The following is a 27804-nucleotide window of genomic DNA, read 5'->3' on the forward strand; positions in this document are numbered from 1 at the left end:
TCTAAATTTGTGAAAAGCTACTTTTACTTTCTTACCTAAACCCGATTTAATGGATTTGTTTTATTACTGCAATTTGACCTTTATGGCTGGACAAACCATTTATTGTGCCTCACATTTATTTTATGAAAGATAATTGGATTTAAAAATAAATTAGCGATTGATGTTCCACTGTGTCCTGTTCTTGCTGTAATGTTAATGTGGGAATAAACCAATACTGAACATCAGCAGCTCTGAATGCTTTTAATTAGTGGTCTCTGAAATGAAATCAATATTGAAATTGTGACATGCATGACATCCCAGTTATTTACACTAAGGGTTTTTCGTATCCTCTCTAATTAATGAAGTTTAAAATGTTTGCTATCTTGTATATTTACGAGCTTGTTACCAAAGCATCGCACTTTGTGGGCTGTTCAATGCAGTAATCATTTATCATTATAGCCTGGATCGTTATTCCTCTTTTGTAATGTAGTAATCAGACATTAACTTGTATCTATCTGAGTGCATCTGGTCAGCTTCTGCAGCTTCATTTAGAGGTTATGTTTTGCATATCTCATCTGCAGAAATACCTTCAGATTTTTCAGTTTCATGTAATAATATTATATGATCATCTCTTTTATTTAACATGCTTCTTCAGATTTGATGGAAAAGTCTAAATGTGTAATGACTGTTACCCTTTGTGCTGATGAAATGTCCATATTTTATTTGTTCACTAAATGCTGCCACTGTGTGCATTTATCCAAAAGGGACTTTGTGAAAATTTTGGAAATCGCAGGTACTGGATAGACAGTGCTTTGAGTTACATTAAATGTTTCTAGAAATTAGTTGTGCAAGTAACCTCTTACCAGGAGCTTTCAGATGTAGATCAAAGAGCATGTGTCAGTCACTTCGTCTGTCAATAGTAGTAGTAGTAGTAGTAGTTCATTCATCCAGAGACAATTTACATTGCATGGATTTCGTCAGAGAAAACATAAGATATAAAAATAAACTTACACACACACACACACACACACACACACACACACACACACACACACACACACACGCACACATAGTATCCTACATATGCAAGAGTGCACAGTGTCCTACACAAACTTACATTAAAACAGTGTATACAATTTTTAATAATTGCATAAAAGATATTTGTCATGGTTTATTTTTAAGATTTAAGTAAAAACACATAACAGTTGTAATACTTCTGTTCAAAATACTAATTCAGATCATAGCAAACATTTGACTGAAAATGTTATTGACATTCACTATGGTGTATAGTCCCAGTGTAGTGCATGAATATACTTACTTGCTGCTAGGTTGTTGAAGGTATTTGTTTACACTGTAATTTGGTCATTAATAACTTGAATACTTCTTCCTTAAATGTAGATAATTTTTACATTTCTTTCACACATGCTAGAAGTTTGTTACACAATTTTGTACCTTGAATGTTCTGTGTAATGGCCTTGTTTACTCTTTTTTACATAGATATCATTGCACATCCTTATATTTTATGAATGCAGATCTGAGTTGGTTTTGAAATTTTGAATGCACCTATTTATGTTAGTTACATTTTTTTGTATGTACTGTCATGGTAAAGGTGGAATATTTAGTTGTTGAAATAGCTGCAATATGAAGATGGTTTTTAGATTTGTTGTATTATGACCCCATAAAGTGAGGCCATAGGTAATAGCAGTGTGTATCTAAGCAAAGTAGACAGTCATGCTATACTGTTTATTAGACACAACTGAACAGCTCTGTCAGGAGGGTCAATATGGAGCTAGATCAGCTGCTGTGGGCAGCTACTTTGTCAGGCATAGTTTTGGTACTGTTGTTGGTATTGGTAGGTGGGACTTCACAAGACAGGGCTTGCATCTCAATAGGAAATGGAAGGGTAAACTGGCTGGGACGATAGCTAAATCTTTAAGGGGGGGGGGGGGGGACACTGAAACTCATGGGAGTACTTTTTTAGGCTAGTGTCCAATCATCCTACATTGATTGAAATTAAGCTTAATGAGAAGTTCAGGCAGGCGGGTACCAGGGATGTGAAAATATCACAAGATTCTCATAACAGTACAGTGAGAAATAATGTTAGTATGTTACAAAATTCACATAAAAGCACAGTGAAAAATAATGTTAATATATTGCATCAGAATATCAGGTCATTAAAAAACAAAGTAGATGAGCTTCTTGTTTGGTAAGAGTTATGCGATTTTGATAATCTATGATATGGTACGTCTACAGATGTTCTGTTTCTAGTATTATGGCTATGAATATCACTTCTCAACACAAAATTAGACACATTGTTTCTAATTTACATTAAAACATTGTAGATGAATAAGTTTACTACTGTAAGACATTGCAATTTAATAAACAGAGGTTTACAATGTTCTGTTTTATCAGAATCCGTTATTATTCTTATTACTTTCTTCTGTAAAAGTAAAATGTCATTTACATGACAGCTACTACCCCACAGTAAAATTCCATAAGAGATGATGCTTTGGAAGAAGGCAAAATATGCTGAGCTCACATAAGTCATTGGGAACATGTCTTTTTAAATTTCTAATTAGATAAATAACTCTTGAAAGCCTAGCCAATATATTTTTAATGTGTGTTTCCCACATCAATTTATTGTCAATAGTAACACCTAAAAATTTAACAGTTTCTAATTCCTGGTAGTTAGGAATCTCTTTGAGGCTAAAGTAAAGTGTCTGGGTTTTGTTTTCATTTAGCAAGAAGCCATTAGCTTTGAACCATAATGAGGACTGAACAAGGGTATTTTCGGTCAGTGTTTTCAGTGTACCTAGATCAGAGCTTTTATGTAGAAAAGTTGTGTCATCAGCATACAATATTGTATGAGAATTTATGAATAATGGCAGTTCATTAATCATTAGTATAAACAGTAAAGGTCCAAGCACCGACCCTTGGGGCACTCCGTACCTAACATTAACCAAATTTGATTTCTCCCTACCAATGCACACAACTTGTTGACGGTTCTCTAGAAAAGACCTGAACATATTTATACTGTTGTCATCGAAACCATAGTAAACTAGCTTATTCAGCACAGTGTCATGCTCTACACAGTCAAAGGCTCTGCTCAGGTCACAAAATAGTGCGTTCAATTAATGATTAAACAATTCAATATTTTAGACAAAGCTTGTAACAGTTAGACTGGGATGAGACATACAGGGAACATGATTTAAAATTTAACCTATTTCATGATACCTTCATGAGTATATTTGAAAACAGTTTCCCTAAGGAAACAGTGAAGTGTAAAAAGCCATGGCTTACTAAAGAGATAAAAATATCTTGTAAACTGAAAAGGGAAATATATCTTATAGCTAGGAGGAGTAATGATCCCAAAACAGTGAAACTTTATAGAAACTACTGCATTGTATTAAGAAAAGTTATTAAAAAGTGCAGAGATATGTACATTATGTCTGAAATTAGCACATCTGATAGTAAAATTAAAACAATTTGAAATATTGTTAAATGGGAAACAGGGCAACTGAGAGCACAGGAAGACTGTATTTCTATCAAACACAATGAAAAGTTTGTTAACAAGGATTGAGAAGTAGAAAACATTTTTAATAATCATTTTTTTAAGTGTTGTAGAGAAAATAGGGTCCAGCTATTCATTACAAAAAGCAAGGCAGTACATGGAAGAGGCAGTACCTATGAAATTTGATAAAATTGAAATTCAACCCACCTCTCCTACTGAAGTTAGGAAAATAATAAATTCACTCAAGAATAAAAGCTCACATGGAATTGATGACATTTCCAACAGAGTCTACTAAAAACTTGGTCACAACAAATAAGTAGGATTCTCAGCCACATTTGTAGTAGCTCATTGAAACTGGGCATTTTTCTAGATAGAGTGAAATACGCTGTTGTTAAACCATTGCATATAAAAGAGGGTAGATCTGATGCTAACAACTACCGCCCAATCTCACTTCTGAAAGCTTTATCCAAAATTCTTGAAAAAGTTATATATTCAAGAGTAGCATCCCATATTTGTAAAAATGAAGTACAAACAAAATGTCAATTTGGTTTTCAGAAACGCTTTTCAACAGAAAATTCTATATATGAATCATGAAATTCTTCTAGATAAGCTTAAGTATTGTGGTATGAGTGGGACAGTGCACAAATAGTTTAATTCATACTTAACTGGAAGAATGCAGAAGGTTGAAATCAACAGTACAGATAGTCTGCAAAAAAATATTAATTGATATAATTTTTATAGTATCATCACTAGTCCCAAATATGAAAATTGATCTCAACTTTAACTACAGTAATGTCTCTTGTATTATTTTAGTTATGGAATTAATTACAGTTCAGTTTTGGATACTAATATTTAATGGTGGTATAGAACTCATGCTTTAACGAATTACACGCATAAAGTGCTCAAACGAGACTTTAAATTATAGAAATCGGAAAACTGTGTAATGTAAACAAGCGGATAGCTAATCAGAAAAGTATTTATAAAGAATATCAGTTACAGAACATGGCATAAAAATAGATAACAAATGAAAATGCATCACTTGTTAACAACTTTCAACCCTTTTCTCAAGATAATGAGGTTCTTTGTGTTAACTTGTTACTTGATTGTAATTATGGTAATTAGAGTTGCTGGACACACATGCCAACATTTCCACGGCATTTTAATATTTTCTGCCAAATATTTACCCCTTCAATTTCTTTATTATTCACTCAGTCCAGCATTTGAACGTAATTTTGCTATTAACAACAATCTCTTGATAATGATGACAATATGCATTCCTCCGAAAAGTCTTCACAAGATATTCAGCGTTACAGCAAATTCAGTCAAATGACACTTGTATGTGTATCCCTATAATGTCCTAGAAAGCACCAAATCGTCTGACAATCACCCAGATTCATACAAAGAGTGTGGTATCAGATATTTTCTATGACTTTTGGGGAAGGCCATTTCATTATAGACTCTCACTAAATTTTGAGAAAACACAGTTTATACAATTCTGTACAGTAAATAGCACAACACCATTGATAAATATAGACTATGAACAGAAGTGTGTTGCTAAGGCAGAATACTCAAAATTTCTGGGTATGTGCACTGATGAGAAATTGAATTGGAAGAAACACATTGATGATCCACTGAAATGGTTAGGTTAAGCTGTTTATGCGATTAGGGTTATTGCAAATTTTGGTGATAAACATATAAGCAAAATAGCCTACTATGCCTATTTTCATTCACTGCTTTCATATGGCATCATATTTTGGTGCAATTTGTCATTAAGAGAGGAATTATGCATTGCACAAAAGTTGTAATCAGAAAAATAGCTGGAGTCCACCGAAGATCACCTTGCAGACATTTATTTAAGCAACTTGGGATATTCGCAGTACCTTCACAATACATATATTCACTTACAAAATTTGTCATTAATTATCCATCCCAATTCAAAAATAACAGCGAAGGGTGTGACTACAACACTAGAAGAAAGTATGATCTTCACTATTCTGGATTAAATCTCACTTTGGCACAGAAAAGGGTGAATTATGCTGCCACAAAAATCTTTGATCATTTGGCAAATAATATTAAAAGTCTGACAGATAGCCAACTAACATTTAAAAGCAAATTAAAAGAATTTCTGAATGGCAACAACTTCTACTCTCTAGATGATTTCTTAAATATGAAGTAGTAACTGTTAAAAAAAATTGTGTAAAGAGAACTTATGTTAAAAGTGACACATTCCATGTCTTTATGAAATGTAGTATTCGTGATCTAAGGAACAAGAATTAACGCATGCATGTGTATATATACACATGACTAATTACACATAATGCAAAGCAAGCAGAGCTTAACTTGCTAGTGAGATGGTGGATATGGGATTTCCAATCTAAATTTTCATCTATATGGACACCTAAAAATCTTGTGTCAGCTACTCTCTTAACTTCTTTATTTTGTATTCTGACACCCAGGTCGTTTTGTGGCTTTGTTTTCCTGTAATAGATGCAATTAGTTTTTGAAATATTTAAAGTTAACTTGTTCATTTCAAACCAATTTTGTAAATATTCCAAAACTCCAGTTGCAGTGTGGGCAATACTTGGTTTACATCAGTTACAAGACCATTTGTCCCATTTTACTGAGTGAATCCTGATTTTAGTATAAGAAACATTATTAGTGCTGTGCCTATGTAGTTGGGGTTATGGTCCAAACTGTTATGCACTACATCTTGTGACCATATTAACCCTTCATTCCCAACTGTCAAATCATTTTCCTTTATAATATGGTGATATTGGCAAATACAGCTACAGCTCAAACGATCAGTATCACTTCTCCATTGGATTGTAACACAACATACTTAATGAAAATAATTGTGACAGTTCTTGCACTAATTTATATTCCTGATGTTTCTGTGACAGCTTACATACTTACTCCTTCTGATAGCATAATGTTGTGGAATTGTGTGGTCAAAGAAGATTGTTCAATTAGAGGTAACTATTACTGAAACTCTAACTACGATAATTTTTCAAAAATTGCTAATTCATGGGAATTTTTTTAATGTGATAACAATACATAATTTTATATACTAGTTTTATTCCTAAATATATTTATTCCTTCATGTATTTCAGAAGCAATGAAATTATTTACAGGAAATAATATTAAACCCATTACCAAAGGCAGCATGTTTTGAGTAAAAACTTTGATTCTGGCTATTATTTTATGTGTAATAAGGTTTATTGCTTCAGAAACAGAATTTTTGTTAGTTTACTATGATTACAAAAGGTCAAAATATAATCCTAATGACAGTAATTAATCAGAGAAATGCAGAAAATTGGTAAGTTTGAGACCACTGAAAGGACATAATATTGGCAGTGGCAGAAATATACTACTGTGTACTTAAACTAAGAAATAGCTATAAATTACACCCTCAAGAACTGTGGTAAATTACTGATGTGTGGTGTATGAAGTAAACAATATTACTACTCAGAGGAAAAGTACTAATTTGTTGTGTGTTATTTATTCACAGGCAAATCCTTTTGCAGATCGCATAATAGAAGTATTTTCTTCTCAAAATGACAACCATTTGTCTTTTGAGGATTTGCTGGACATGTTTTCAGTGCTTTCAGAAAACTGCCCTGACAGGGTTAAAGCACTGTGGATCTTTAAAATATATGGTAAATGTCATTTAATCACATCTAAAAAATCAGTCTGTAATGAGAGATAGTGATGTAAATCAGTAGTAATATTATGTATTTTATTCACAAACATTTTGACAATAGCCAGAACTTCTTAATTAACTTATCAGCTTATTTTCCATAATGTGCATTACCAAGATGGTGGGGGGTGGGGACTTTATAATCCCCCCCCAAAATAAAAGTATATTTCATTAATTGATATTGTCATGCACTCACAACATTTTTTTAAGGGATATCGATGTGTAAGGTCCTGAAACAGAAAATAATGAATATGACATTCACTGGGAAAAGTGACGTCCATTAAAAATTTTGTCCTAAGTATGACTAAAAAATTTAAAACATTTATGCAGTCTGGTAGAAGAATTAATTAAAAGTAATAAAAAAATTCAAAATTTTATATTTTAGTGCAACAGACTCGATTACAATACTTTTCAAAAGGTAGGTATAAAGTACCTCCCTCCCCCACCCTCACCCCCTTTGGTATTTCAAGGGTTAAGTTTTGTTGGCACATACGAGGTGTGAGTGGAAAGTTTTAAGAATGGATCTGCTACTGCTTACTGGTTTGGCGGGTGGGTACATGGAGGGTGGGGAGTGAGTCATTTCCTTGTCCTTGAATGTCCTCTGACAGGAAACTGCACTTGCTTTATTCAGTTCGTTGTGGCAACTGATTGAATGCGGGTGTGTTAGGGCCTGTTCCCAGATTTTATCTGCATGAAAACGGACGTAAAAATGGAGCAACGAGTTTGTGTGAAATTTGGTTTTAAAACCAAGAAATCATATTCTGAGACTTACTAACTATCAAAAACAGGTTTTGTAGATAATTGTATGAACCAGTCAAATGTTTTTGTCTGGTTCAACAGATTTAAAAATGGCCCTGAATCATTTGAAGATGAACTATGGTCTGGCCATCCTTCCACCTCAAAAACGAATGAAAATGTTGTGAAAGTTCATGTCTTAGTGTGCCCTGATTGTAGACTTACTATTACGGAGATGGCTGTTGAACTTTGTTTAAGTTTCTATGCAGTTCAGTTAATATTAACTGAAGATCTGAACATGCATTGAGCGTCTGCAAAATTCATTCTAAAAGTGTTGTCAAGTGACCAGAGACAATACCGAATTGAAGTGTGCCAAGAACTGATTAATCAGGCTGAAAATGATCCAGATTTGTTAAATAGGGTAATTACATGTGATGAATTGTGGGCTATGGATATTATCCTGAAACCAAAGTGCAGTCTTCGCAGTGGTAGACTCCAGGTTCACCACAACCGAAAAAAGCACAGCAAAGTCGTTCGGAGGTGAAGACAATGTTGGTGACTTTTTTTCAATTCTACCACAATTGTGCATTATGAATTTACCCCTAGAGGACAGACAATTAACCAGGTATACTAAAAATGTGCCCTTGAGCGTTTGTGTGAAAAGGCAGAAGAAAAGGCCTGCGTTGTGGAAAGATAGTAGTTGGGTGCTACACCATGACAACGCTCCGGCTCATCATGCCTTCTACATCGTTGAATTTTTGACCAAATTCAAAATTCCTGTTCTTCCACAACTGCCATATTCCTCTGATTTGGCCCCTGCAGACTTCTACCTCTTCCCTAAACTGAATTTTCACTGAAAGGGAAATGATTTGGCTCGACTGAAGACATCCAGGCAAATACAGAGAGCGGTCTTAACACACTTCAGGAAAAAAGTTTCGAGAAATGTTTCCAAAAGTGGAAACACTGTTGGAGTCAGTAGCATGTAAGTACCACCCTTGTACAATTTCAAGCCCATTCAGCCACAGCCACAGCATGGTTTCCTCCTGTTCCTCATACGTCATGCTCTAGTGCCCTCTCCTGTCATAGTAATTGGTAATGCCTTGTCCAATTCACCTCTATAGGACAATCTCTGTTAGATATCTATCAGAGAATGAAGCATGTGTATGGATAGTGTGTCTGTCAAAAACCACCATTGTGGAATGGTGTGCCAAGGGGTGCTTGTGCTTCACAATAACGTACATCCCCTTACTGCAAATGTCGTAATGCAGAAGTTGCACCAACTCAAGTGGGAGACACTTAAGCACCTACCTTACAGTCCTGATCTCTCCCCATGCAATTATCATGCCTTTAGTTCCTTAGACAAAGCCTTTAAAGTTTGATGATTCCTGTTGGAGGAGGATGTGTGGCATTTAGCTATAACTTCTTCATGCAGCAGGACACAGTGATTTACCAACCTGATGCATCAGTCAGATGTTTGCCCCAATGCTCATGGCAATTTTGCCTGATTGGCATGCTGACTCTGGTCTTTCAGGCCTTGTAATCTACCCCCTCCTTCCTAATTCCTGCTATTGTCTACAATAAGCAAAGTCTTTTCTGAAGATTGGGAAGGAGTAAGATTACAATATACTTTTTAGTTTACTTATCTCTTCTTGTAGAGTTGGCTCCAGTTCTTCTTGTCTAAGGATCTGAGTCATGAAGCTGAAATTGTCACATTTTTGGTCCTCATAGCTGAACTGATCTAAATAATTTTGAAGATTCTTGCTGCAGAATTTTTGTTTTTACTTGGTATATTTAGTATATCATACCCATACCCATAATTACATTGTTCACCAAAAATGCAAAAATACATCTAATCATCTCAGAGGTGTGCTTACTACTACTACTTCACTCTCTGGTAATAACCATATTCCAAAGGGTTTACAATTTTTCTTGACTAATTAATTTCTGTTAATTTCAATTATTATTTCACAAATGAATCCAGAAATAAACATGAGAAACAATATTAGATTGTGTAATTAATGATAGAAATTTTAAGTGTGCCACATAATTCATAATTTCAAATATTTCTTAAAAACAAAAAACACAAAATTTAACTGCATATTCAGAGGTACTACTTGCTGATTGTAACATTGAAAATAAAGTAATTCCTTTTCATAAATTTTAGCTTGAAATATAACATACTGTGTGTAAAATTATATGAAATATTTCATAAAAGCAACTGAGATCATATTGACCTGTCCAAAATTCAAAAAATATTACTGGTATCAACAACTACTGTTGAGGAAAAGTAATGCTAGATGAGCATGTCTCATTACAATATTCCCCTCACATAATATGGAAACAATGTGTTTACAGTATTTTGTGACCTACCATAAGGTTTGCCAAATGGAGTACAGAGGATTCCAAAAGATAGAATACAGATGTATAGAAGTATACAGCAGAGGAAGAATATCTATTATACAATTCGTAATCTATAAATTTGTGAGGACAAGGCATTCAGATTCTAAGATCTGTGGAACATTCTGTCTCAAGACAAATGATACAAAGTCAAAATTACAACATTACAACACTAACCTATAGAGATAAGTGCAGAGTCAATGTAGATTACTAGAATTACAGATTGCAGGTTTATGTCTATAAAGTCACACCTTCAAAATCATGAAAAGAGAAGAAAAGAAATTCAATGCCTAAGTGTACGATGAGTGAGTCAACTTGAAAAACTCAATGGTGATAGGTACAGACCAGAAGAATATACTCAATCATGAGTAGGAGTATAGCACAAAATCAGTTAGACACATAAACCACAGTAGGTAAGGATATGTCGGCTCATGAAAGGAGAAAATAATGAAAAAATATTAGGGCCTATGCTTACAAAGTGGGGACCGACCCATGAATCCAAGATGCAAGGGGTAAACACCAGCAGAAACGTTTTGACACAATAAAATGAATAAAGTTCATAATCATATATCAATAAGTTCAATCATATGTAAAGAATAATTAGAGGAAGCATCTAGCCTCAATCAATAGTTGCGCACTCTCCGTGAGTACGCATGCACAGTCATGATGATCAGGGATACCCAAGAATTAAGCATAAGTTTGCACACAACTCAAGTTCCAATGAGATACAGTAATGCAGTACTCAGGATAAATACAGGTTGTGATGTTCACCTGCTTTATTTCATCATTGATTGTCCTTGGTGTCGATGTACTGTAGTGCTACACTGGCTGAAAAATGGAGGTAGAAGTTCAACACTGGCTACTTTAAATGATATAGCCGACAGGTGCACATTTGTGTTTCACTGTTCTTTACTTTCACTGTTCACAACCTCCCAATAATACACAGTTATATGGCCAGTGCACTATTGTTTAACTTTCGATAAGCCTCATTAATGGGTTTCAGGCAAACATCCACATACTGCTACAATAGTTTACTGTCGTACATCTATAAGCAGTAAAAACCTAACCACACATTTTACAGTCTTTCAAATAAATTGAGCAGACACTGTCATTGTTTTAACAGATGGCCTAATTATGTTACACTTATTTCACAGTTACGGTGATGCATTGTTGTTGTTATAACCAATACAGGTTTCTTGTCTGAAACTCGGCTATGGATTGACTGTTGTGGGCTCAAAAATTGGGCCTTTATACATCCAGACAGTAATAGGTACTGAAAGTATACATTGTTCAAAGTTAAAGTTACAGAAATTACAATTAAAACATAACTTGTTCAATTAACTGAATTCATCGAAAAATTGTGTCGTTTTAACAGTTTCTTCTACTACAAGAATTAGGCCGCATTCTTTTTTTTTTTTTTTTAAATAATGAAATTAAAAGATATCATTATGCAAACAATACTTTTGACAAAACTGTTAATTATTTTGGATTTAATTAAGGGCTGGCTTTGCTAACATGTTTTTGGATAGATCCAAATAAATATTTAAAGAATGCTATTGTTTTATCTCCCAAATGCTTATAATTAGCACAGAATTTATATTTGTTTATAAGTTAACAATTACTTATTTCACCCTATAATAAAAGATACTAACTACTAATAGTCAAAATAAATTAGAAAATCCGTTACATACATAAAACTAAGCACACAATTAGATCTGGTGTTATATTCTTTAAAACTGAAGGCCAACCTTTCTCTTTCATGAAAATGCAGATTATACTCACATATGTTAATCACAATTAGTCAGACATAAAAAAATTAATTTAAGGAGGCAGACAGCAAAACAAGAGGGGATGTAAACATATCCCAGCTTGATTCATCACAAGGTAATCAGAATCATAAATAGCTTTGAATGATAACATAATCAAGTAGCTTGAGCACCAAAATCAGTGTGTGAAATCAGAAATGTATTCCTCTTGTTAACAGTCTATACTCGATGTATGATCACAACCGTAAATGTCTCCCACACCATTTGCTAACTGTACACACAAAGTAACCTATGTAAATAGAAGTCTAGAAGAATGATTTACAATTGATAAAAAAAATGGATGACTACTAACCTAATAGTACCTAAATTTATTAGATTCTGATAATTATTTACAACATGGTTCATATAATATACTCTTGAACTTTTTAAGTTTACACATTTCTGTGCTGAACATAACAAATCAACAGTTATAGAACATCAACCTTCCACAGCACTGTTTAAAGTTACATAATGTATTGGGAAGTTAAACGCCCTACTTGAAAAAACATATATTTGTGTGGAATAACAGCAGTGACTACTTTTCTAAATAGTTCCACGAATTCTTCCTATAAGATAATTTCTTAGCTAACAATTTACAAATTTCAGTCAGAAGAGTGATGTAGTTGACGAATGCTTGAGTGCATTACCCAGCACCTATGATCTCTTGTAAGTTGACTGGACCAACAAGGGTGCAGCCATACAGGAGTACGGGAGTGGATCCATCCACATCTTTCAGTTTCCTCCCTAGATTTCTCTTCGCATGCTCCAACACATAGGTTACTTCCTGTCTAGCTTTCACATCAAATCTTCAAACATTGTTTTGTGTACTAAGAATGTTGTTCAATACCTCCCTCATATCACTCAGCATATGTTTTGCCTAACTATATTGAAAAAATAAGTATACAGGGTTCACGTCAGAAGAGATTAAAAATTGTTCATATTTATATGGTACGTTAATAAACAGTGCTAACTGCAACGAAAAAAGAACTAGTAAGGTAATATTCGCAGATATACTAAAGATGTCGCAAAGTAACATATACTTAGCAATTAGCAGATTAGAAAAAATTATCTACAAAAACAAGACAAGTTGGACCATACTGACGCACCATTCGATAAACGCCTACAAAATGATATATGGACCATAATCCACAATGTACTGACATAAGAATTTTGTGTTTAACATATATATGGATTCGATTTATACATATGAAACTTTAAGATAAGATTCCTAATATGTACAGTACACATGAATAAAACGAGTCTTCACTGAATTTACCACAACACCATGACTTTTCCCAAAAGAGTTCATGACAAATATATTTAATTATTCTCTGCAGACTAGACAGGAATAATAATAATAATAATAATAATAATAATAATAATATTTAACACTAATAGCATTCTAAAATAAGAAATTTATTACTAGACATTTAGTAGCATTATAGATTTTAGTGTTGTAGGACTACTGAATCCAATGATGCACACTATATTACATGTTATAAACACTATTTATTACTCAGAAGCACACATACACAGTAGATACATTCGTGATTCTCTGTCCAAGTGTGTAAACTTTCGTGCGTGGCCACAGACTGCAGCAAAGAGCTTGGAAAAACAAAGATATTACACGCGACTTGGTCGATAGTCGCCAAATTAGCCCCCCGCCCCTCAAGAGTGTGGAGCACAAAATATAAATATGTAAAGGAAACACCCAGGGGGGAGGGAGAGGGTGTTTAAACCAAAACAATACCTTACATTACATTACTAATTGTAGTCTTCAAGCCAGCGAGGGGGGCGGATGGTCCTGCCTGACCGGGTGAATCCGCATACAGCAGTTGAGGGATGTGGGGAGGGGACGGTGGGTTGTGAGGGGCCATGGTAGTGGACCTGAAGGCCTGTTGCGGTATGCAGTACTTTGACCATTGGTGGGTCAAAAGCAATGGGCAAGGGGACAGACTGGAGAAGGTGAATGTGGGTTAAGTTGTCATTAGGGGAGCTGACTTGTTCGTAGAAGATACACACATTGTCTGGCTGCAGAACAAAAAGCACTTTAGAGCCACAAATAAAATCTGTGTTGACATTCACTACCACTCCTGCATACAGGTTGACAGGCTCTCCACGCGTGTTTTTGGTGGCAACATCACCCATTCCGAGGCTGGCCCCTGATCGTCACTGAATCCTAACAGGGGAGAGGTGGGGGGGGGGGGGCTGCCTGTAGGAGGGGGAGTCATCACTCGCATCACTCTGTATGGGAATGTCACACGAACCTCCAGCAATGTCACATGACTGGGAGTGGGTAACGTCACAAGTGCAGGAATGGGTGTCACTCATCCACGGACTGTCAGTAGATGGCTCATGCGAGGCTGATGTAGCAGGGGATCGGGTCTGACTGGGGGGGGGGGGGGGGGGGGGGGGTATCGGGCAGTTCTCCCAGAGACTATTAGTAGTAGTAGTTTATTCATCCAGAGACAAAGTACATTGCATGGATTTCGTCAAAAAATACATAATATATATATACTCACATATAGGGTGAACAATACTATACAAAATACAGATGTGCATTGGCAGTTGATGATACCCCTTGTGACAGTCTATTACACTGAAAATTTGTGCCCTGTGCAGTTGGGAAGCAAAGTCTTGAATATTTGGGATGGGATAATTATCTAGAATTGTTCTGGTATTAAGTGTCCGATAATTATCGCAGAGGTGGAAATTGTCATCTTTCTTGGGCACCAAATGAATGGGTGAAGACCAAAAGGGCGAATAGTCTTATTATCCAAAAGTTCATGAATAATAGCTTTGGAGTGTTTAAGTTTTTCCGGATTTAAATGCCTAGCCTTTGCACGTACCGGTGGGCCTTCTGTGGTATTGATTCTGTGGACAGTACCATTGCTGATCGCAAACACCGATGGGGATGATGGACCCACACCCGATGCACTATGACTAACCTGTAATGAACACGCTTGTGTGTCCAAAGCCGGTGGGTCAGCAGCAGTGGCGGTGATCCACTGGTGGTCCTTGTTGTAGAGCTCGGTGGGGTACTTGCTAGCGTCACAGGTACAGCTTCTGCCCAGCACAGTAGAAACGTCACACGGCATCGGCGACAGGTGCGAGGAAGCAGTGCGGGGGTTGGGGGCGTGGCCATGTGTGACAGCTGGGTGACCTGCTTACAAGCGTCTGTGAGCTTGGCTTCTATGGTGGCAATGCGTAAGTGAAGGGCTTTATTGCTGTATTGAAGTTCGTCATTGTGTGATCTAAGAGAGAGCACTGCAACAGCGGTTTCAGCTAGCTCACTCAATAGAGTGGCACTCTCAGATGAGAGGGAAGAAATACCTAAACTGGTGGTATGGTCTATCGAGTTAATGGTTAGTGTACCTTATTGTAGGTTCAGTGACAGTGCGTGGGCTAAGAGAAAATCTACCCTGAGCCGGGTTCCACCCCCTCCGCGATAATGAAAGTCCACTGTAAGGGGGTGGTAATGTCCTGCAGTTTAAGGCTTAAATTAGTTATTCCATGAGACTGAATCAGGGACTTATTAGTGGCTCAAAGCAGAGGGGCAAGGCTGATGCTCGAATTTAATACCTACGGACAAAGGTATCACACTAACCTCGGCCCCCATGTCGACAAGAAATGAAAGGCAAGACACTGTGTCTTTCACATACAAGCATCCTGGTGCGTGCGGTGAAGCATCTGTGCAGTGCAACGCGGCCTGTAGCACGTTATTAGCTTTGGAATGTGCATGGAGAATGACACTTCTTAGCCACACCACACACCACCAAAGCAGGAATGGAAGTAACACTAACTGGAATGGCGCGTGGTGTTGTCTATCTTGCTGGCTGGGGTTGAAGTGGCAGTGGAGTGGGTCTCCCTTGTAGGTTCCTTCAGTGGCAGCGCTGCAGTAGTGCTGGTGTGAGAGGAGTTACGGCAGCAATTTGAACTTCCAGAGGATGTTTGACCAACCATATGGACCAAAATGTAACATCTGGCATGTGATGTGTGTCTATCATTGCATGGAGGTGATGCCAGAGCTGTGACATGGTTCTGGAACCCAGCAACTCGTGACTGATGAGGCAGATAGCTTCCTCTGTTGATGTGGATAGCTGCTTGAGGATGGTGCATCGAGCGAATGCATATTTATCCGTAGTGGGGAGGCGAAGCCAAAATATCACAGATCAGGCCCATTTCATCATGGAAGTGACACAGTAGTCAATGGAACTTTAAATTGTCATCTGTGATGCCGTGGAGCTGCAGGATGTGGTCGACCAAGGCAAACCATGTGCTTGGGTGGTCCTTGCGAAGGGGTGGTAGCTTCGACCAATGGATGGGGAAGGCTTGACATAACTACTTATTAGAAACAGCCACTCCCTGTCCATAGTTCTGCAGCATAATTGGCTCGGGTGCAGTAGCGGTGTACCAGCTTCCAACACTGTTAGTGGCCTGCGGTACGGTAGCGGCATCTGGCTCAACCTTGGTCGAGAAATCAATGAATCTTCCATTTGACGGAGTAATGCCAGCAGGTGTGGAATGGACTGGTGTGGTAGACTCAACCGAAGTTGACCAATGTGCGGAGAACGATGGAGTACATTTTCCAGGCCCCTCCCCTATAGGTGCATTAAAATCAATAAAATCATCTAATGTTTGTTAAACACACAAGCTAGACACAATGGAATGGTGAGTTGTGCTGTTGGAAACACTTGTAAAGTGGACGCAGATTGGGGAGGGGGGGGAGGGGGAGGGGAGGGGGGGGGGGAGGAGGGGGATCTGGTGCAGACTGTGGAAATCTGCGATAAATATGAAATTTCCTGTCTTGAGCATCTGGCTCAATTTGTACTGCCACTGCTTTGGGTGGAAAGTTCACATCGGCACTTGGGAAACCCATAAACATAGTCACTGGGGCTTGAGCACATTGTGTTGGCCACTGTTGAGCACTCAGAACACGTGGAAATTTCATACTCGACGTAAAATGTTTGAATTTTAAGTTTTGTGCATGAAAACGTTCTGTTGATACAGAACATTGCCACATGACTGTTAAATCACGTCCAATAATGGGAAGTTATTGTTCATAGCTGATGCCAGCACATGTTGCTGTGGGAATGCAGAAGCACTGTTTTGTTGAGTACTGCTAGTAGGTGTGTTCGGGAACTGCATTGAACTATTGCGAACACAAGGTGGATAATTGGAAAACCATGCTGATGCATCCATTGGGAGACTTAGTTGGCACATGTGCGGTGTAGCAGGTGGCAAGCAATTCATTGTGTACTGCTCAATGGTAGAAAAGTTCATTGTAGCACTCGCGAACAAAATTCGGAGTCACCAGTATGGGTTTTAGTGCTTTAGGACTGCCGAATCCAATGATGCACTCTATACCACATGTAATAAACACTATTTTATTACTCAGAAGCACTCATATACAGTAGATATGTTCGTGATTCTCTGTCCATGTGTGTAAACTTTCGCACGCATCCACAGACTGCTGCAAAGAGCTTGGCAAAACAAAGGTATTACATGCGACTTGGACACCCATATTCAAAGGTCTTGTCTTCTCTAATGAAAGTTAAAAGTACCTCGGATTTTACCAGTTTGCTTTGTTTACCTGTAGATCCTCATATGTTTACACCTACAATGGGCATTTCCACAAAGTTCTTACTGTAATTGATCTTGTCTCTAAATTTTTGAGATGTACCATAAACTGGGCTCCCTGTATCAATCAAACAGATCCCTTCCACTGTTCTGTCTTAATTTTAATGTAAGGACATCCAAAATCTAAATCATCCTCTCTGTTGTCAGACACTTCATGCAAAAGATCACTTTCAATTTCAACAAATGCTACATGCATACTGTCTTCACAAGGTTTTATCAATTTTATAGGTATCATAACATTACTTGAATTACTCATTTTGTGGATAAATATTGAACACAATGAATAGATTCCATGGCACAAGTAACATCACTTGTTACAGAAGGAATACAAAACACATTGCTGACAAAATTGCACTTTCTGCTTAGAATCTATTTCATTCAATTCCACCAATTGGTATACAAGTCTGACTAACCATAGCTAACTTATTCCAGAATGCACCTGTATCCATGTTAACATCAATCTGGTCCCAAACAAACTTCAAGAAGTTTTCATCTTTATACTCCAGACTCACAGATACCTTATCTTTACTGTTTGAATCTTTACTCTGTATGACATTAATGAAAAACTGTTTGGACTGGACTGGTTCTCCATGACCCTCACTTATAACATCACATATATCACTTACCTTAGCAATATTGTCAACATCATTTACAACTAATTCTGAAACTTCATTATTCTTAAACTCCACAAATACCTGATACTCATCATCATCATAATCATCATCATCATCATCATCATCAATATCATCATCGTCACATTTCTTCAAAATGACTTCATTAACGACGTCACTGACAACCGAAATCTCATCTCCATCAAAGCTACTTACGTCACCTACATTAATTTGGAATACGCCACCAGTCTCAGACTTACCAACCTCAGTTACTTCACAGTTCTCATTCACATCTACAACAAAACTACCACCTAGTTCAGATCCCATGCAACCATCACCTGATTTACATACATGAATAACACTGTTTTCTGCCCAAGAGAAGAAATCATTAGTACATGCTGCATCAAAATTCTCACTACCCTCACATTCTGGTTTTTGATTAGCACCTACATCAATATAATTAAACATAATATCCCAAAACTTTTGATCAAAACATAAATGAGAAATCTGATATTCCTTCTGTTCAACTTCAAATACATATCATTAACACTGCTATTATTGTCTAATAGCAATTGTAACTTGGTGTCCTGTGCTTGTTATGTTTGCTCACCCAAAACTGTGGACATTCATTGAGGCAGACTGCCATTTCCTGAGTAGTTATTTCTATGATTGTTTCTTCTATTAAAATGCCCATGGTTGTTCCCATTATTTCTATCCTGCTGATGTTCAAAATTTCTACCTTTATTCACACTTATGATCTGGATAGAAGTCACCATTATATTTGTTTCTGTGATTACTCCCATTGTGATTTCTATCATGCCTATTATTGAGATACTTGCTTCTTTCTACTCCTCTAGCCAGCCTGTCAACATATTGTAAAAATGGTTCAAGACAATTGTCTGGTCCGTTACTAAGTCTCAATGCAACCTTTCTGGTAATCTCCTGTCAAGTGCGTCAGTCAAGGTCATTTTGTCAAATGGTTTGTCAAGATGTGCTAATTTTTAAGTAGGTTCTTACAAAATTCTTTCAAAGTACCATCCCTATTCCTATAATTAGGACAATTCAAAAATTCAGTTTTGATTCTCCTCTGTTCAGCTTCCGACCAAATTTTACTTAAAAAACTTTTCTTGAAGCTTTGATATGTTTCCCACTGACTTAAATTTATGTTTACCCATTACAGAGCTTTGCCTTCAAGAAATCTTTGAACAAATTATGCTTTTTGATTGTCATTCATGTGTGACACAAAGCTCACTACAGTGGTGCAGAAAATCCACTGGATGTAAATTATCTGATGGAAAACTTTTGATAGGAGTTTTGGACCACAAAATAACATTGTTTGACACTTATTTCTGTGAATATAAATTTCCTGAACTGCTGAAATTTTTTGATCTAAAATAGTTACATCAGTTTGCATGTTTTTGCTACATTTAAAATTTTTTGTTTTAAACTGATAAAATATTTTGTTGCTTTTTTTCTGCTGGGGCCTTCTGTTCAACTCTGATGTCATCAACATTCTTTGATTGTTTCACTGACTCAGCTACAAATTCATTCTCCAAAACAATAAATTTATTTTCTAAAATATTAACTTTTTCATTCACACTTTTTAACCCCTCTGACAACCCATTTGTTAACTCTGAAACTTGATCAATGAGTTGATCTATCTGATCTTGTACTCTGTCCATTTTGCTATTGTTTTCAGTTCTTATTTCAGTTAACTCATTAACTGCCCTAAATTTGCTATTTTTATCGGTCTTCATATCCTCTAGTTTTGCTAAAATTAATAGCAAAATATCAGTTTTTACTGTTTCACTACAGACTGTGATTTCACTGCAGCTTTCATTTCTAGCAAACTTTTGCTTTCATCCTTATTCATTTTGTAAACAAGCACATGAGTCCACAAACAAATTAACTTCACAAATAGTTTCTGCTTATCTTTCGTTTTTGATGCCCCTGGTTGCAATTGTAAAGTCCTCTTCACTTTCATTCTATCTGGTCCATAATTATTGGTAGTACATTGTTGCTTTTTGCACCATGTGATCAAAAATTTATTTGTACATAAAATTAAAAAATCAACAAAATAAAGCACTTAATGCAACAAATAAAACTCCATTATTAGTCAATTAATTCTGGATGAGCCCCCATTTGTAATCTCCCCCTTCCTTCCTATTTCCTGCTACTATCTACAATAAGCAAAGTCTTTCCGAAAGATTTGAGAAGAGTAAGATTGCAACAAACTTTTTTAGTTTACTTATCTTTTCTTGTAGAGTTGGCTCCAGTTCTTCTTGTCTAGGGGTCTGATTCATGAAGCCGAAATTCTTACATTTTATGTCCTCATGGTTGAATTGATCTAAGTAATTTTGAAGATTGTTGTTGCAGAATTTTTGTTTTTATGTTAGTATATTTTGTCACATTTTAGTATATCATAGTCTTTTTAATTTTCACATTAACAAAGCTGAAATTACATTTTTCACCCAAAATACAAAAATACATCCAAACACCTCAGAGGCATGCTTACTACTACTTCACTCTGTGGTTATAACTAGACCACGGATTTTTAGGTCATAAAAAAGTGTGTTTTAGGCACCTAAAATAGGCTCCTTCAGAAGTTCATTTAGGCTATATAAAACCTAAAATAGGCTCTAATAAAAATGATGCAGATAAAATAAAAATAAATTAAAATACACAGTGTTGACAGTATGAACATCTTATTAGTCATTAAAACAAGGAGAATGAATATTTACACAGTTACAGAGCACAGCAATCTACAACATTAATGTTGAACATAACTCCAAATATTTTTGAGTTCCTGCAAGATAAAGATCTCCGTAAAAAAAGATGTGGCAATGGTTTAATTAATACACTCGTAGTTCCACATATTCTGACCATAGTTGGCTTCACAATAAATAACCAAAATCTTTTCTAGGTTTTCTAGAGAAAAACTGTGGTGCTTGTCTGTCAGAATCAATTTATACGCTGGTAAAGAACGTTCTACATCAACAGATATGACAGGGGCGTACTTCATTTTCGGCACATATTGGACAGGAATGCTGCAGTCAGGAGTGCCGGCTTGTCCACTAAGTATGTCAGCAGCTGCACACAACTACTTCAGGCCATTGTTCTTCTGCAAAACCGTTTGCATTTTTGCCCGTACTTTTCCCCCTGCTTCACCTGGCGCTTCATTAATTTTCATTTTGAATTCTTCAAGCAAAGAAATATTGTCGTAGATAGGTCTCCCTGAGCCTTCTAATTGTGAACTTATTCTTGCCATAAATGTGTAGTGGGCCCTAATGTAAGATAAGTCCCGTTTTAAAGAAGAATTTTTGAGTAACACCATTGCTGCAGTTACGGATGCAGCATCCTCCGGTATATACCTTCCGGACAGCTGAGAGATGCGTACTATAGTATTCTGCTGCTATCAGCCACATGCCCCAGCGGGTGACAACAGGCTCTGGCAGCTATGGGACATCTGGAAGCTGTTCTTTGAATGCCTGTATTCTTGATGGTGCATTAACAAAAATTTTCTTCGCCATAGATATTACTTTTTTATTTACTTTAGGAAATTTTAGCCTTACTTCCTCTGCTATGTGGTTGATCCCATGCACTACACAAGTTAAGTGCAGCATCAATGGGTTGAATACTTTCAATAGTTGAAATGGTGCAATCATATATGCATCAGCATCAGTGACGGCCAGAAACACCTTATTCTCATTCACTCCGTTTGGGTATAGCACCTTAAGCCCATTGTTCACAAACTGTGCTATTGTTTGTTAGTTAGTTTTTGCAAGCTGTTTTGAGTAAATCAAATGAGTCCTGGCTGGAGCATCTGGACCTAGCTTACCAATAATGAGGTTTCCAATGTAACGGCCAAGACTGACAGTAGTTTCATCCACAGAACTCAATGTGCAAGATTCTCCAACATCATCTCGGATTGTGTGCAATGCAGCATTGTAAGCTGAATCCGCATAATTCTTATAAAGTTGACTCTGCAGGAATAGACTGATGGCAGTACTTCTCAAGATAACCTCTGAAAATAGGGTTTTCTAGTTTCCGAAAGCGGATATTTGCTGCCACAAGTGCATGACTCAAATCACTGCAGAACTTCTTTTTTTCAGAGGATTCACCAGATTTATTGGTTAAAATAGTTTGCTTCAATTTTGACTTTCATTCAACATTAGCTATATGTGCAATTCCATCTGCATGCTGAGTTAAGTGAGATTTCTTAACACTCGAAACCTAATACGAGAGAAAAGGGAAATGCAGTTAGAATCGCATATAAAGAGTATTTCATATTACTACAGGATGGCGATAAAAAATAATCCTAAGTGACAGGAAAATAAGAAGTCTAAGAAAAACATCAAAAACTTTGTTGCATGCTAGGTAGAAAATAATTTTCCCACCTGTTGTATAGGCTAATGCGGAAAATCTTGCAGCCACTGCCTTATATGATAAGACTTTGAACTAGTTGTTTTCAGCATGGCGTAGTAATCTCACACAGAAACTAGATTTTTTTTTTAATTTTACTGCGGTGCATGGGAGCGGTAGGGGAAGTACGGTAATCGTTGCTGGACATATGGCACCTGAGAGATGGCCGCCCCCTTCTGAACAAGCGAATGGAATCTACCGGTGCTTCAGATGAAAACGTCTCACTACTGGCAAATTATTTTTCAAACCGGAAAATTCACGTATAATACCTTTCACGAAACAGAGTAGTTTGATAGGACCGCCTGTAGACAGCAGCGAGAAGATGCGTGAATGGCAGTAATTTAGCTATAGAGGGCGTCTACGATTAACATTGTGATTTTTTACTCCGTGCTCAGCTTAAGGCCTATGAAACCGTTTGTTTGTGAAAATACACAGCTGGCCAGAATCCTACGAACGAAATATTTTCAAATATAACATTTAGTACTCCCACGTTCAATTCTAATGTGTAACTCAAATCTTTGACCGGTTCCCATTCGCTCACCGAAGTTAAGCACTGTCGCGCTCGGCGCGTACTTGGATGGATGACCATTCACCCGTGCCGAGTGCTGTTGGTAGTAAGGCAAGCAAAGGAATTGTAAACAGTCTCTAATGAACTTCGCCTTCGATGAGACGTAAAACCCTAAGTTTACTTCCTGTTTCTAATCTTTGAAAACACAAGAACTCTATGTCAGATTAACGAAATAGGTACTTTTTAGGATTTTGATGCCGAAATAGGCAAAATTAGGCGTCAACGTCTAAATACGCAATTTTAGGTCCTATAGAACTAACGGTATTCAGTTTAGTTAGTCATGAAACGTGTAAGCACCAACTTATATGCAAATTGGAGCTTAGGACAAAAATAGGTTTTAACCTAAAGACCCGTGATCTATTTTTTAATATGAATAATAAAACACCTATAAAGAGTATTTGGTATTAACAGGGATAGCAATATAAAAAATAAAAAAAGACTGAAGTGTTAGGCAAATACGTAGCATGAGCACATATCAACTAGCCACCTTGCTGCACGCTGGGCAGAATAGTGTGGAAAAACTTGGATGCACTGTCTTATATGATGAAATAGGCACTTCTTTAGGATATTAAAGCCAAAATAGGCACTAACGTCGAAATAGGCTTTTTTAGGTCCTATAGAATTAACGCTATTAAATGTAAATAGTCATGAAATGCATAAGTACAAATTTTTATGCAGATAGGAACTCAGGAACAAAATAGGTTTTTACCGAAAATCTGCGGTCTAGTTATAACCATATTCCAGAGGGTTTACAGTTTTTCTTGACAAATGAATTTCTGTTAATTTCAATTATTGTTTCATAAATGAATCCAGAAATAAACATAGTAAACAACACTATATTGCGTAATTAATGGTATAAATTTTAAGTGTGCCAAATAATTCATAATTTCAAATGTTCCTAAAAAGAACAATTTTAACTCTACATTCAGAGCTAGTACTTATTGATTGTAACATCGAAAATAAAGTAATTTCTTTTCACAAATTTTATCTTAAAATATAACATATTGTGTATAAAATTATATGAAATATTTCAGAAAAGCAGCTGAGATAATATTGACCTGTCCAAAATATGAAAAATATTACTGGTATCGACAACTAAGGTTGAGGAAAAGTAATGCTAGAGGAGGAGGTCCCATCATAGCCTTCAAACTGAAACTTTTTGATTGTCCCTTATATTTTGGTTTTTAAATCACACCGATGTTTATTTCAGACTTTGATGGTGACACTTTCCTCAAGAAATCAGATCTAATTAATGTCGCAAGAAGATTAACAGGTATCAATACTCTGGAATTCAGAGATTTGGAAACTGTAGCAAATAATGTAAGTACTGTTTTATTTACTTAACATCAGGTGCTGAATGTTTGATTTCTTAGTCCCATCAAACACAATCAACTGAAAGCACTCAATGAATTTTGGTGTATGTAAACAGAACAATAGTTTTAAATAGCATTGAGTAGTATTTAGGCATATACTCATAAGCAAGAAGTTAAAAATTATACCTGTACATGTATGTTCAAGGGGGGGGGGTGGATGGGGGGGGGAGGGGGGGGGGGAGGGGGGGGGGGAGCTCTGCATCTTCGTGCAGTGTACTATGTTAAACTTCTTATAATAAATGAAAAGAAAACTGGTGCTTGTTCTACCAAGAACCAAAGGAAGTTTCTGTTAACGCGTTAAACTTCTTATTTATGTGGCTGTCTGTTGCCCAGTGCCCAGTTTTCTCTACACTGTGTGTAGTTGTCTTCACTCATCCTGTTGTTTGAATTCCACACAGAATTTTCCATTATCATTATCATATAATGTGCAGATTACTGATATGTACAAAGTATGATCAAGAAATACATAGAATTTTCATTTTTATGTAAAAATCCAGCTTTGTTCATTGATATTAAATTTCTCCACTTCAGGCTAACACTCATCAAAGAAAATACTTTTGTGACAGTATATTTTCAATCTTTGATGCACTTCTGTGTCTCATGCATTCATGAACAAGAAGTATTTTGTTTAGATATTTACTGATTCTTTGTCTTTTCCATGTGAATGCCACATTGTCCTTCTATTGTTCTGTGTAGCTCCAGAAATAGGAAGGAGTCATGGAGTGCCATACCTAAAGAGTATGAGTGGTGCAATACCACAACATTAGATTTTATTTCTTTTCTTACATTTTTTTGTTCATCCAAAAATTCATGAACAAGAAGCAGTGAAATGTGAGCAGTGTAACTATCATTAATTGTTTCACCTTAAGTCCAGGCATTTTAGTCAGATCTCTGCAGCTCATGGTCTAGTGATTTGCATTTCTGCATTTAGATCACGAGGTCCTTGTTTGATTCCTGCTTGGAATGGAGATTTTATTCACTGACTGACCAGTTGTTTGTGTGGCTCTAATTATTTCAAGTGATCATCACAAAGATTAGCAAGTCGGTGAAGTGGCACTAGGCAACCAACAATCCCAGGCAGAGTCTCCTAGCTAATAATGCTATATAATCATTTCATTTTTTAATTCTGATTGCTTCATGCAGATAGCATAGAAATATTGGCTATACATCATGGCGAACTCATGAAGCATTGCCCTATTGAAATTGCAGACAGCAGTCATCAATTTATTCATGATCACTTGAAATCATTGAGCTTTTCCTTTATTTCATGTCTTTTCAAAAAGCTTTCTTTGGTAAGGCTGGATTTTAATTTCTCATCTTACCCTTAAACTGATGTTAAACCTATTTGTGGAATTGTGAATTGTTGTGGATTTCATTCAAAAACTCCTAAGCAATGTCCATTCAGCACTACCTGTTGCTGAAATTTAACAACCTAAAAAATTAAAACAAAAGTGACAACCTGTTCGATAGTGTTTTGATTTGTTGACAATCAGTACCTACTCATTTTTTTCTGTTTTTGAATGTGATGGGGCATGCAAGAACTTGGCATCTTCATGATTATATTGCACAACATGTGCCTGTTTTACTTATAGAAAATTTTTCAAAAGCATCATTCAACAGCTCCATTCCTAAAGTGAAACACAAAGCTACAGGAGAATATGATCTCAGTAGAGTAGATTAGAATCTTCATTATTACATGGCATGCCATATGTGATCATTTGGTTGATACACTGATATTTCATCAATGAATGCATTTGTACACCTACAGAAATGTATAGATACATGTCTTCTTCTTTGTTAAAATTTTTGATACTATAATAACACTGTATTTTTAAATATTTTTCAGTTTGCTTCTGTAGTTTATAAACATAACAAGGAAATTTTAGCCACAGTAAAAAATATGTGTATACTGATGCTAATGAATGTACTGGATTTATTGAACACTATAGAATTATGCATTAAATACAGAGTATGGATTTGCAAGTAAGTCAGCACTAAACTTGAGATACAAACTCCAAGACATTCAAGGTCTCTCTAAGTGACTATGTTTTGCAATCAAAATCATCCCAATGACACTGCCACAGATACCTATGTGAAATATATGTGCCCGATGGCATATAAATCTTTCAGTGCATTTGCACAATGATGTCCAACCTCTCACGTGGACATTTGAATTGGATGCGAGTCATTCTCAGACAGCCAAAGCGATTAAGTTGACCACTCACATAAAGCAGAAAATCCAGTTTCGAATCGCACTCAAGCACAAATTTTCATCTGTTACTGAATTTCAATGCCCCATTGCACAAAAAGTAAGAAATTTCTTTATATACACACAGCTGCAGGTTGACTCAATTGTGTCTGAAAGAACTGACACTATACCTGTATACCATGTTCATTTGTAAATATGGTTACATGCTGAAAGGTTACATGTTGACCATTTAAAAGCATTTTTAAATAATTTTTTTTAACTATAGATATGAATTAGTAATTCCTACTTACCACCTTTTACACATTACAAAAACTGTATTTCTTTTGTGGAACAGGATCAGTTGTCAAGAAGAAACTTTTTCAGTTTGTATTCAACTAACTTCGGGTATAGTTATGAACTATAGATTAAAACTAAAAAATTGCATAACAGTAGGAAATTAAGAAGATGGGACCCTGATAAGTTGAAAGAACCAGAGTTTCAGAGAGAGCATTAGGTAATGATTGACAAGCACAGGGGAAAGGCGTATAGTAGAAGACAAAGTTTTGAGAGGTGAAATAGTGAAGGCAGCAGAGGACCAAACAGGTACAAGGCCAAGGCCTGGTAGAAGTCCTTGGATAACACAGGATATATTGAATTTAATTGTTTGAATGAGTAAATATGAACATCCAGCAAATGAAGCAGGCAAAGGGAATAAATATAAATCCCTAAAAAGTGAAATTGACAATAAGTGCAAATAGTTAAGCAGAAACTGCTAGAGGACAAATGTAAGGATTTAAAAACATATTTCACTTGGAGAAATATAGATACTGCCTACAGGAAAATTAAAGAGGCCTTTGGAGAAAAGAGAATCAGCTGTA

At 36.2% G+C, this 27804-nt stretch overlaps 1 protein-coding gene across 2 annotated transcripts in view; it reads left to right on the forward strand.

Annotated features, from left to right (window-relative positions):
• LOC126353815 (calcium and integrin-binding family member 2-like) overlaps positions 1–27804 on the forward strand; it is a 63093-nt gene that overhangs the window by 1263 nt on the left and 34026 nt on the right. For both annotated transcript variants that reach the window (XR_007565210.1, XM_050002927.1), the window contains exons 3-4: positions 6999–7146; positions 24576–24685. Coding sequence is in view for 1 of the 2 variants with exons in the window: in XM_050002927.1 (XP_049858884.1) it covers positions 6999–7146; positions 24576–24685 (258 nt within the window). In the remaining variant the exon portion in view is untranslated. The remainder of the gene's footprint in view (positions 1–6998; positions 7147–24575; positions 24686–27804) is intronic.

The sequence above is a fragment of the Schistocerca gregaria genome, chromosome 3, assembly GCF_023897955.1.
Source record: "Schistocerca gregaria isolate iqSchGreg1 chromosome 3, iqSchGreg1.2, whole genome shotgun sequence".
Taxonomy (NCBI): Eukaryota; Metazoa; Arthropoda; class Insecta; order Orthoptera; family Acrididae; genus Schistocerca; species Schistocerca gregaria.